This window comes from Conger conger, chromosome 2 (assembly GCF_963514075.1).
Source record: "Conger conger chromosome 2, fConCon1.1, whole genome shotgun sequence".
NCBI classification, from domain to species: Eukaryota; Metazoa; Chordata; class Actinopteri; order Anguilliformes; family Congridae; genus Conger; species Conger conger.
In genome coordinates this window covers 68,888,797-68,900,819 of record NC_083761.1, presented here as the reverse complement: position 1 = coordinate 68,900,819, position 12,023 = coordinate 68,888,797, and the positions used below count along the sequence as shown (strand labels likewise).

Below are 12,023 nucleotides of genomic sequence, written 5' to 3'. Positions count from 1 at the left end.
AAAAAGGTCTAGACACAACTCCTAAACCAAAAAAGTTCATAAAAAAAAGATTTTTCATACCGAACAATAGTGCTGATGCTCATCGCAGAAACAAAATATGTTTAATTCTCGGGCAGAACAGAACTTTCTAAAACACAATTGACCTACGTAGAATTCAGTAATGAAATGTTATGTGCAGGGTTGTTAGTTCAACCTTTGTATCAGACGCTTGTGTAGCCAAGCGCTCCCTGACTAACCATCTTTGTATTGAGGAAATCATTACTGCAAAAAGACACCAAGTGCCTATTAGGGGAAAGAATGGCAGAGCTAGGGGTTAACCGTTAACCGAAGGGTCAAGTGCAAGGGCTCACTGACCAGAGAGCTGGGTACAGTACAGTCCAATACAGCAACCGAGACCAGACAGGCAACATGGAAACCAGAAAGAGCTGCCTATGTGCAGTGTGCTCTGGACTGTGTTTTCAGTGATACCTGCCTCCCCTGTGCATCCGTATGTAAACCACTGTGAGCCACAGTCACGTGCCCACCTACACTATAACTCAACGTGACATTAACCTCAGGGCGCTGCTGTCCGTCCTGCGTGTGCGAGTATGCGTGTGTGAAAAGGGGTATTCTGCGTTGTGATGCCGAACGTGATGCGCGGACGGCGCAGGCTAGCGACGGCGCGCCCAGGCGCACGGCGGTCTGAAACGTGGAAGGCGGTGTGGGCTGAGAGGGGGGGGCGACTTCCTCCCAGTCCTCCTCTCAGGGCGCGCGCGGGCCTCAGTGCTGCAGCTGCTTCATGCGGTTGAGGGCGCTGCCGGCCTGGAACCACTCGATCTGCGTCTCGTTGAAGGTGTGGTTCAGCTGCACGCTGTCCTGCCTGCCGTCGCTGTGCTTGATCACCGCCGTCAGGGGCTGAGAGAGACAGCAGGGGGCGCTGCTGAGCCTCCACAAAACCCATAGACGTGCCCCCTCTAACCTGCCTGTGTTAACCCAACGTCTCTTCTTCTATGGTCATAATAGCTAGTAGGAGATGCACAATGCTTATTGGGGCAGGGCAATCTTAATTTCTAAATTAAGGTTTTTTTTTTTTTTCTCTCTCATTTCTCAAAATTAAACTATATTTCAGCAGGGAAATTAATTCACACAACCGCTAGATGAAAACGGGTCATTTGGAAGACTCGACCAAACGTGATACATTTACGTCCTGACGGAAGGTCAGGCTGTCTGGGGGATTTGGGCACTGAGAGACAGTGATCATGATATGACAGAGTCACAATCTGCCACTTATGAGAGGCTTTCTGTAAAGGGAATTTCAAGGTACGGTGTGGGTTTCTGGCTTCACACAGGTAACAGGGCAGCAGTAGAGAAGCGTTACACAAGGCCCAGCTGCCGGTGCAGACATGTGGAGGGTGGGAGACAGGGGTCTAACCGACCAGCTCACCTTTCCAGGGGTGAAACTCTTCAGACCAATGATGGAGATCCTGTCGTTGGGGAGGATCTTGTCATAGTCCTGGGGGTCGGCGAACGTTAAGGGGAGCAGTCCCTGCTTCTTCAGGTTTGTCTCTGAGGAGGGAGAGAGAGATATACAGAAAGAGTGAGAGAGAGGGAGAGGGAGAGAGAGAGAGAGAGTGAGGGAGAGGGAGAGGGAGAGGGAGAGATATATAGAGGGAGAGAGATTAGCAAGCTAACAGTGTGTAGAGGGTAGATCGCTGTTAACTTCAAGTTCATTCCGATGCAGCAAAAGCCCCGAGCATCCATCCCAAGGTCTTTAAACCGATGTCTGGAGAACGACACAATCATAAAATAAGAATAATAAACGGCCGGTAGCCCAGCAAGTGTTTTTGTTTTCGGAGACGTTTTCCACGACCTCATTCGAACTGCCCCAGGTACCGTGTCCTGGAAAAGAAGCCCTTTCAGGCATATCTTCCCCCACGTTCTGGCACAGGATCTGGGCCGTTCCTGGGCCAGCGAGGCCGGCAGCCCCGCTGGGCCCCGAGCAGGGCCAGGGGAAGTGAGTGCTCCAGTGAGCACAGATGACAAAATGCCAATGCGCACCAGCGCCCACTGCTGGTGGGTCGAGCTCCCGCGGTGGACCTGCTGAGCTGCACGTGAAGCGGCTCGTGACTGAGTCCCCAGCCTCTCGGCTGTGGTGTGATGACAAGCAGTGGCTGACATCACACGTGCTGGAGGGAAGGCTTGACTTCACATGTGCTGGAGGGAAGGCTATGCTTGCTTTGAAACCCATACCAGAGGTTGCAACAATAAAACAACAGATTTGTTGTTGTTAAAAAAAAACATTTTATACACACACAGCTATAGAGGAAAGGAGCAGAGATACTCTACACACAGCTATGGAGAAAGGAGCAGATACTCCACACACAGCTATGGAGAAAGGAGCAGATACTCCACACACAGCTAAGGGTAAAGGAGCAGATACTCCACACACAGCTATGGGTAAAGGAGCAGAGATACTCCACACACAGCTATGAGTAAAGGAGCAGAGATACTCCACACACAGCTATGGGTAAAGGAGCAGAGAGACTCCACACACAGCTCAGGGGGAACAGAGTTCAGCGACACACCCGGCATCGTGTTTGGGAAACAAAGGCCGGGACTCGAGAGAACAAAGCAGACACTATTGTGTGTGTTTGGACACTCTGTACTCTCCCCTTCAGCCGCTCTGGATCACACACTGACTCCCACCTTCCTGCTGAGCACGTTCCGCCCTTTCATGTGAAAACACGGCTTTTTATTAAATCTGTCAGTAATCTGCAGCAGTTCTCTACTAAGTTCCTAAATTCAAATAAATACTCGATGCAGATCTGATCTGATACACGGACACAAACACATCATAGATGCTCACGCATGCACAGACAGACACAGACACACCACACAGACACAGACACAGACACAGACACAGACACAGACACAGACACAGACACAGACACAGACACAGACACACACCGTGGATCCTGGCGAAGCTCTTGACGATGATGGCTCGGCCCCCCAGGTGTCGGGGCTCCAGGGCGGCGTGCTCTCTGCTGGAGCCCTCGCCGTAGTTCTCATCCCCCACGACCACCCACTGCACCCCCTGCCTCTGCACAGAGAAACACCACACACACACTCACATGACCACCCCCTGCCTCTGCACAGAGAAACACCACACACACACTTACACGACCACGCCCTGCACCCCCTGCCTCTGCACAGAGAAACACCACACACACACTTACACGACCATGCCCTGCACCCCCTGCCTCTGCACAGAGAAACACCACACACACACTCACATGACCACCCCCTGCCTCTGCACAGAGAAACACCACACACACACACACACACACACACACACACTCACATGACCACCCCCTGCCTCTGCACAGAAACACCACACACAGCTTCAGCACAACTACACACTGCTGATACAAGCCTTACTCTTACATCTATCCAGCATCAAACTCTATATGAATCCAGAGAAACACAAGCTAAACTTCATTCCATGAAAATTAAGATAGAATTCCACAGTAGTGAAGCATACAGTCACATACACTCTTGTAGAGAAAACATAGATAAACATAAACTAAACTGAGTTCCACGGTAGATGAAGCTCCAGGGTACAGTCACACACACTCACTTTGTATTCGCGAGCCACGTCTGGCACCCCCCCGTACTCCCCGCTCAGCTGGTTGCGGATGCTGTTGACCGCGTCGTTCTCCAGGTTGACCGCTCCGATCAGCAGGTTGTTGGAGATGTTGTCCAGGTGACCGCGGAACTTGAGCCAGGGCCCGGCAGCGCTGATGTGGTCTGTGGTGCACTTACCTTTCACCTGGGGGAGGGGTTCAGAGTCACAGACGCGTGTTCATCAGTGGAATAAAAGAGTCAAACAGGTCCAGACAGGGGGCAGGAAAACACATTCCAAAGTGCAAGCAGATGCATTTCTTAGCTCCAATTCCCCTTTTGTTACTCTAGATTACTATGCATTTGCGTGTAAGTGAACTTGTGGTGTTTGTGAGTGTGTGTGTGTGTGTGTCTGTCTGTGTGTATGTGTGTGTGTATATATGTCTCTGTGTGTCTGTATGCGTGTGTGTTGTGCGTATGTCTGTGTGTATGTCAGTGTGTGTGTGTGTGTGTGTGTGTGTCTGTCTGTCTGTGTGTATGTGTGTGTGTGTGTATATATGTCTCTGTGTGTCTGTATGCGTGTGTGTTGTGCGTATGTATATATGTCTCTGTATGTCTCTGTATGTCAGTGTGTGTGTGTGTGTGTGTGTGTAAGTATGTATGTATGTCTGTGTGTATGTGTGTGTTCATTTCCTCTTTTACAGTGCGTGGCTGGTCAGGCCGGCTCACCTTGATGAGGACAAACAGGTCCTCCAGGTCTCTCCCGCTCCAGGAGTCGAAGGGCTCCAGCAGCTGCAGGCGGTTGCTCTGGGGGTTGACATCCACGCGTAGGGAGCCCCCGTCGGCGGGCGGGTGCTGGTAGGTGTCCTGTCCCGGGTCGAAGTCCCGCGCGGGAAGCTCGTCCCCCGTGGGCGGCTCCAGTTTGAACTTCTCTCCGTCGGCGGCGGTGAGGTAATCCGTCTCCGGGTTGAATTTCAGGGAGCCGGCGATGGCCAGGGCTGTGACAATCTGCGCCAGGAGGAGGAGTTAGCCGTTAGCATGGCTGCCCGAGTCCTGCACTGTCAGCATGTCACAACGTTAGTTACCGAGTGCAGAACTGCTGTTCATGTGTATGGAATTGTGGGGATGGATTGCAGGACTACAGAGCTGTTCAGCATTCCAAGTGGTAAATGTTAGCTAATGTTCGCCAACAAACTAAACATATTCAAACGTTAGCTAACGTTAGCTAACAGTTTGAAAAGACAAGTGCGCGGCAAACAGAAATGGCTGCTAATGTGGAAAAGTCAGAGATAATAAAAAGTAGAAAATTATTTGGCTGTACACTTTAATACACTTTAAGGAATGTCATTTTTGTTCTTACCTCTGAAAATAAATCACAGGTAATTAACGAATCAGCTAGCTGCCGTTGTTAGGGTTAGGGTTAGGGCTAGTCGCTTTCATTTCCATTGAAAAGGCGTTGGTGGTGAACGTTTGCGGTGTGTGTGCATGGAGATGCGTGTACAGAAGGCCGCAGGGTCAGCCCTGGCATGGCGGGTACCTCTGGGGACGTGACGAAGGCGTGGGTCGCTGGGTTTGCATCGTTCCTGGCGGTGAAGTTTCTGTTGAAAGACGTGACGATGGTGTTCTTCTCCCCCTTCTTCACGTCACGCCTGAATAGGGATAAAAATAAAAAAAATAAAAATAAAACTATGACGGATGTGACTGCAATGTGTTTGGCTGAATACACGCAGTAGTGGAGCGTCCCACAGACAGAGACTGGAGAGCAGCAGCAGACGCCTGAGGGCAGTAGTCACCTGTCCCACTGTCCGATGCAGGGTCCACAGGCATTGGCCAGCACCACTCCTCCCACATCGCTCAGGACCTTAGCCTGCAGGCAAACGCACGGCTAAATGTGAGTCAACGCCAGGCAGACTCACCACAGCATGCTGTCAGTAAACCTTGGTACAGCTGGCCAGGCTAAGAATTATTACTGTACCCTGCCTTCAGAAGTAATATGTTTATTGCATTACAGTGCACTGTTAGCCTGGAGGCATACACACAGTTGATTGTGCCACAGTGCACCCTCAGTCATCTGTATAACTGTGTGAACGCGCACGCTGCTGACTCACGTAGCCGTCTCTCTCGATGGTGGCCCGGATCTGCTCCGACCCGGGCGTGACGGTGAACTGGGCCTTACACTTCAGCCCGTGGTCCAGGGCCTGCTGGGCCAGGGAGGCCGCCCGGCCCATGTCCTCATAGCTGGAGTTAGTGCAGCTGCCAATCAGACCTGCAGTGATACAGGACACACGTACATGTGAACACACACACACACACATCACAGATCAACACAGCTCAGGAGCCCAGTGAATTATCCCATTCACTGTGGGAAGAGTACTTTTTCCCATCAGTGCAAAGTGCTCTATTAAAAGTGCCGTCTGTATGTAGTAAACACCCGTTTGACACTGAGCAATACACAAGTAAATACTGCAAAATGCATGCAGCATAAATGTGTGGCAGTAGGTAAACAGTACTGCAGCACGGTGAGCCACTTGCTGCACTTACCCACTTTGACCTCTAGGGGCCAGCCATTCTTCTCAGCCACTGCTCCGATGTCCGCCACGGGGTGAGCCAGGTCAGGGGTGAAGGGCCCGTTAATGTGGGGCTTCAGCTGTGACAGAGGGGAGGGGGGAGGGAGGTTCAGTCAGCTTTTATTTTGACATCTTTCTCCCCGCTGAAAGGCCCAACGGCGCCATCGTGCCCAGACCAGCCGCACCTCGCTCAGGTTCAGCTCGATGACCTGGTCGTACTCGCAGCCAGGGTCAGGCACCAGGACGTCCTGGTACTCGTCAGCCAGGGCGGCGATATCTGCGATGGGGGAGAGGAATGAGAGCAGGGGTGGTGAAAGCTCACAGGCGTTAACAGGAGAGAGAATCGATAAGCATCTCAGCTCGCAGCCAAAGGCTCTGCTGTGCGGTCACAGCCTCCGGCTGAGTCAGCGACACTCTACCCCCAGAGCAAAGACTTCACCCTGAGCTTTCTACAAACATCAAGGCTGTGTAAACACAGTGTCAAAGTCCACTCACGTATCCCTGGACACCTGGTGTGTGCGTAGGCACGGGGCCGTGAATGATACACACATGTAAACATTGAGCACAGACAGAGAGAGGGGCTGTGGAGATGGACAGGGGCCTGTGTGCCAGTGTTCAGATACAAGGACACGCATAGCGGGGAGGGTGTTAGAATAGCACTGACCCCCCCGGCCAGTCTTCTGCAGATAGGTCCTCATGCGGTGGTTGTACGGGAATACAGAGGTGGTGGCTCCGATTTCAGCTCCCATGTTACAGATTGTGGCCATTCCTGACAGAGAGGGAGGGAGGGAGAGAGGGACATAGGGAGAAGACTGTATTAACAGACTTCAAAGCTGCACTGCACACACCATGCAATGCACCACAAACCCTCCATAGAAAAGATCTTGTTAATACTTTTACACTCTTAGCCTGATTGTATGAAATCAATTGAGAAGCAGAATTTGTGTTGTCATCCACCAAATCTCCTATTTAATAATGAATGCAGACATGGCTTTATTGTATCTCCCAAGCGATTACGGCTGTGAAAAAAATTCTTACTTGACTTCTCTTGGTTTACCATCAAAGAACAAAAACCAGACAACGGCTGAAATGAAATGGATGAAACATAAATTGTGTGTGTGTGTGTGTGTGTGTGTGTGTGTGTGCACATTCACGTTCATGTGTCAGTGACACTCTCCACCCTGTCCCAGGACCCACCGGTGCAGGAGATGGAGTCCACCCCGGGGCCGTGGTACTCCACGATGGCCCCAGTGCCCCCCTTCACCGTCAGAATCCCAGCCACCTTCAGGATGACGTCCTTCGGGGAGGTCCACCCCGAGAGGGAGCCCGTCAGCTTCACTCCAATCACCTGAGACGAGACAGAGCATTACACCTGTCCTCCCAAGAACAAGGTCAAACAGGCAGAGAGCAAGGCCCCCTCACCAAGTACTACAGGCACACAGGGTACACAATACTCCAGGGCCATTTTGAAAGAGATCTCAATAAGGTTTCCAGGTAGAAAAAAGCTTAAAAAATAAAAATAAAAACCATGGGCTGTGCTGGTCATGACCTATTCTTATGATAACATTTCACAGTTAAGAGGCGCGCAGTACCAGACAAACCATGGGCTGTGCTTGTCATGACCTATTCTCATGATAGCATTTCACAGTTATGAGGCGCGCAGTACCTGACAAACCATGGGCTGTGCTGGTCATGACCTATTCTTATGATAACATTTCACAGTTAAGAGGCGCGCAGTACCAGACAAACCATGGGCTGTGCTGGTCATGACCTATTCTTATGATAACATTTCACAGTTATGAGGCGCGCAGTACCAGACGCAGCCACCAGACTCACGTTGGGACACTTCAGCTCCCAGGGTATTCCCGCCATCACGTCCACGGCGTCGGCCCCGCCCACGCCGATGCAGATGGAGCCCAGGCCCCCGCCATTTGGCGTGTGTGAGTCTGTGCCGATCAGCATGACCCCCGGGTACGCGTAGTTCTCCAGGATGATCTGGGAGCATGAGAACACCGCCCTTGTAAAGCTAAATTTAGCTCCCCTGGCACAGACAATCTCAGTTCATTTAAAGCCAACTAAATATAGCCATTTCATCATGCGTAAAGGCTTGATTTCAGCTGCAGGTCAGGTTGTAGGTTAATGTTATTTGGTAAAATCTGGGTCCAAAATAGGTTAAATCTGGGGGTCAATGGCTTTATAATGCTGCTTTTCAAGCAGAGATGTGGCACTTATCATGAACGCAGTTTATGGGGTTAGTTTAATTAAAAAAAAATCAAATATATACATTTTTATCATTCATACAACAAGAACACATTTTCATTCAATGCACTGAAACATTCCAAATTCCAGCACTCAAACCCATACTCAGAAATAGTGTATAGACTAACAGTCATAAAACTCAAACAAATCCAAACACAGGCCAATACCTAGCCCCATAACAGCCTTCCATTTCCACTTATTGTACATCGCGATAAATAAATAAATAAATAAATAAATAAATAAATAAATGTAATGTTACCTGATGGATAATCCCAGAGCCAGGTTTCCAGAACCCCACTCCGTATTTTGCTCCAGCACTAGACAGGAAGTTATATACCTCATGATTCACTTCCTGGGTTAAAGACAGAGATGCAAAAAGGAAAGCTGAGAGAATTTATTTATTCATTTAATTTTTTTCTTCCTCTACTACACAAGGTCCCTCTGAGGATATTTAGCTGGTGAAAATGCTGCATGGTTGTTTTCAACATTTTGCGGCACAGTGTCAATATTTTTTTTTCAACATTGTGTCAACATTTTGACAATGTTGATACTGCGCCACCAGAATACTGGCGTGTTTTGGTCGAGACTTTGCGGATATACACAGGTGGTGTCCTTCAGTAGTTTTCGATGAAACCCTGCAAAACACGGTTTCATGGAATTTCTGGATGTTCATGAGTAACTATCTCATTATATTTGGAAAGAAATGTTGCCGTTGAGTTTTTCCAAATGTACTTTTTTGTTTGTTTGGACCCTCTTGAAAGCACAATGCACAAACCTTATCACCACTGAGGTCTGTTGCATCAGGGTGACCTGCAGCGCATATCTAGAAAACTTGTCAAACCGCAACTATGCGGAAGGACAGATACTGTAGCACTGTGGTGGAAATATAGCTTTACTTGACGTGCGGCCCCTGACCTTGGCCCTCTGCAGGTCCTGGACCCCGCCGGTCTGGGCCTCGATCAGGTGGTCGCAGTGGATGGTGGAGGGCACGGCCACGCGGGGCAGGCCGCTGCTGATGAACTGCAGCATGGCCATCTGCGCCGTGGCGTCCTGCATGGCCACGCGGTCCGGCCGCAGACGCAGGTACGTGCGCCCGCGTGCGATCTCCTGCCCCGCCGGGTCGTCCAGGTGCCCGTACACGATCTTCTCCGACAGGGTGAGCGGCCGGTTGAGCCTGGGACAGGGGGAGAGGGAGGAATTACGTGCGGCGGTGCACATTTTAACTTGGATTGGTTCCAATATCCACATCACAACACTTTACAGACACACACACACACACACACACACACACAGACACACGTATGCATCTATACACGGGCATGCACATGTACACACATACTGAAAAGTTGCAGAAAGTAATTTACATAACAATGCTCTCCTCCAAAATATGAAATTCCTATATTTTCTGATGAGGGCACAATTCCAAAAAATCTAAGAAACCAACAGATTTCTAGATCCTCAATTAAAACTATTTAAAATAACACAACATACCTGGGAAAACTACAGGAAAACACATCATAATTAGACAGACAGAGAGGAGATCATTGACAGCGGGATGTAAGACTGACCTCTTGCGCACGATGTTGACGTTGGAGACGAGCTTGTCATAGTTAATATGGGAGCTGGGCTCAAAGCGGCTCATGGTCACCTTGGCCTTGGCACCGAGGGCTGCAGACACATGCAGCCGCCGCACACCCTGGCCCAGAGCATGCTGGGAAGGCACAGAAAAAACATAAACATCATCCAAAGAACACAGATGATCCACATGGTATGGTGGACAAGTCAGAGTTTGTGTTTATTTGTTTGCTCTCAGGTTTCAACATTTTGCATTCATGAAATTTCCTGATTTTGCAGAAATTCAGCAAGTCGTTTAGCATGCTTCCCAAAATAGCATTGGTCAACAACATTCTGAAACACATACATTTGAGAATACTTTCACTTTCAGGACAACAGAGAACTTACACAACAGTGACACAGTGTTGTTACCACAACCACAGTGGATGTAAAGATTCTGTTGTAGTAACAGTGTGTAGCCATTGTGAAAGTTCAGACACCATTGTAAACTCCCCTAACAGGGCAGGAATTAAGGTTAAGTCAATGAGAAAATCAGAAAGAACATCAGATTCTTCAGTGGTTTGACATAAACATTGATTTATGGACAGGGTATTTATACAGCATTTAGTATTTTGCATAATCAGCAGAGTTATTGTTTTCTGACAGGATTAGTCTTGTAATGAAATATCTCCAAAGGTAGGACAAGAAGAAATAAGGTCCTCCTTGAGTTCGACAATATCAAACCTTAACAATAATGAATTCACACTGAGACACGCCTAGTAAAGTGAACCGTGCGCTCTGTGGACTGTGTGCCAAGACTTTACAGAAGCCTAGGACTAGAGAAATACAGATTAAATAAATATAATAAATCCAATCAATATAATTGAAAGTATATTGTTATTAGGCAACTCGTTAATAAAAGTAGCAGAGACCTGGCTATCACACCGCAAGATAGTAATAGCTAATAACATGACGATTATGCATGCCAGCTGGCCAACACAAAACATATCGAACACGCGAGTGCCGTAGATTGACACAGGAACAAGTGGCTCCATCGTATCCAGGGTAACATTATGTCAGGCAGATGTTAGGTAGCTAAGTGGTAACAGTTACACGGCTAACTAGATGACTGTCTCATTGCTTGACTTTGAATTTCGGCAGCTGTATAGCTAACGCTTAGCTGTATAGCTAACTTTGTGTTCACCTTGCTGGAGGCATCGTTGAAAATAACAGGCAAACCTACGGCGTTGGAAATAATTCGGAGTGTATAACTTGACTTAATGAGCAGGAACCGTAGCTAAGTTATTAATTTCATGACTGACTTGGTACTGACTAGCAAGCACACTAACGAGAAAGCATGACCTGTGTCTAGGCTACCTAGCTGCTGTAATGTTGGCTAGCGCTTAGAGGAGCTGAGATTCTTTAGTCCGCTTTCCAAAATGAAATTCACCAAAATAGTAGCTCAACCACACGTCAGCGTCCCACGTCTTTTGCGGTTATGCTTACAACATGTATATCACCTGTAAAATATATGTGCTTGATATTTTAAGAGAAAATCCTTCACTTACCTGAAGCCGGGTGACAGTTAAGCAATAGGTCGCCATTTTGTTTAATTGTACGTCGCATTTAGGTAACGTCAGAAGTACAATCTCCGGATGTTGTTTTTGTCATCATATACAATAAATAGAATAATAAATAAAAACATTAAAAAGTAGTAAAATGCATATTTTACTTAACGCTATGCCAAACAACAATGAATATGCCAAAGTGCATTTTTTTCAGCTTGCTGATTGGATATTTGCAAAGAAGAAGGCAATTAGCATAAATTAAGTTATTAATGAGATAGTCTGTTTAGATGACCTTACCCTATTTGCTAACTGCGATGGCATGTCATACATGCCAAGTAATGGGCTGATGGAGCATGCCCCACCACAGCAAGGGCTAAGTTATAATAACAGCATCATTCTGTACATCTTCTCATACTGTCAGCTTGCTAAGGTGCTGTCAGGTGGCTGGGTGTCTGTGTAGTGCATCCCATATTTT

The 12,023-nt window shown here is 48.3% G+C and overlaps 1 protein-coding gene across 1 annotated transcript in view; it reads right to left on the bottom strand.

The window, feature by feature from the left end:
• The window catches only part of aco2 (aconitase 2, mitochondrial), a 13,201-nt gene extending 1,595 nt beyond the window's left edge, over window positions 1-11,606 (bottom strand). The window contains exons 1-17 of the mRNA XM_061232293.1: window positions 11,549-11,606; window positions 9,995-10,137; window positions 9,342-9,600; window positions 8,686-8,778; window positions 8,004-8,162; window positions 7,365-7,515; window positions 6,832-6,936; window positions 6,353-6,444; window positions 6,142-6,247; window positions 5,709-5,866; window positions 5,394-5,467; window positions 5,138-5,249; window positions 4,330-4,608; window positions 3,617-3,808; window positions 2,947-3,079; window positions 1,424-1,545; window positions 1-894 (exon numbers count right to left, since the gene is read on the bottom strand). The exon at window positions 1-894 is cut by the window's left edge and continues 1,595 nt beyond it. Coding sequence (XP_061088277.1) covers window positions 760-894; window positions 1,424-1,545; window positions 2,947-3,079; window positions 3,617-3,808; window positions 4,330-4,608; window positions 5,138-5,249; window positions 5,394-5,467; window positions 5,709-5,866; window positions 6,142-6,247; window positions 6,353-6,444; window positions 6,832-6,936; window positions 7,365-7,515; window positions 8,004-8,162; window positions 8,686-8,778; window positions 9,342-9,600; window positions 9,995-10,137; window positions 11,549-11,584 — 2,349 coding nt within the window. The 5' untranslated portion in view covers window positions 11,585-11,606 and the 3' untranslated portion in view covers window positions 1-759. The remainder of the gene's footprint in view (window positions 895-1,423; window positions 1,546-2,946; window positions 3,080-3,616; window positions 3,809-4,329; window positions 4,609-5,137; window positions 5,250-5,393; window positions 5,468-5,708; window positions 5,867-6,141; window positions 6,248-6,352; window positions 6,445-6,831; window positions 6,937-7,364; window positions 7,516-8,003; window positions 8,163-8,685; window positions 8,779-9,341; window positions 9,601-9,994; window positions 10,138-11,548) is intronic.
• Between the last annotated feature and the right edge of the window lie 417 nt (window positions 11,607-12,023).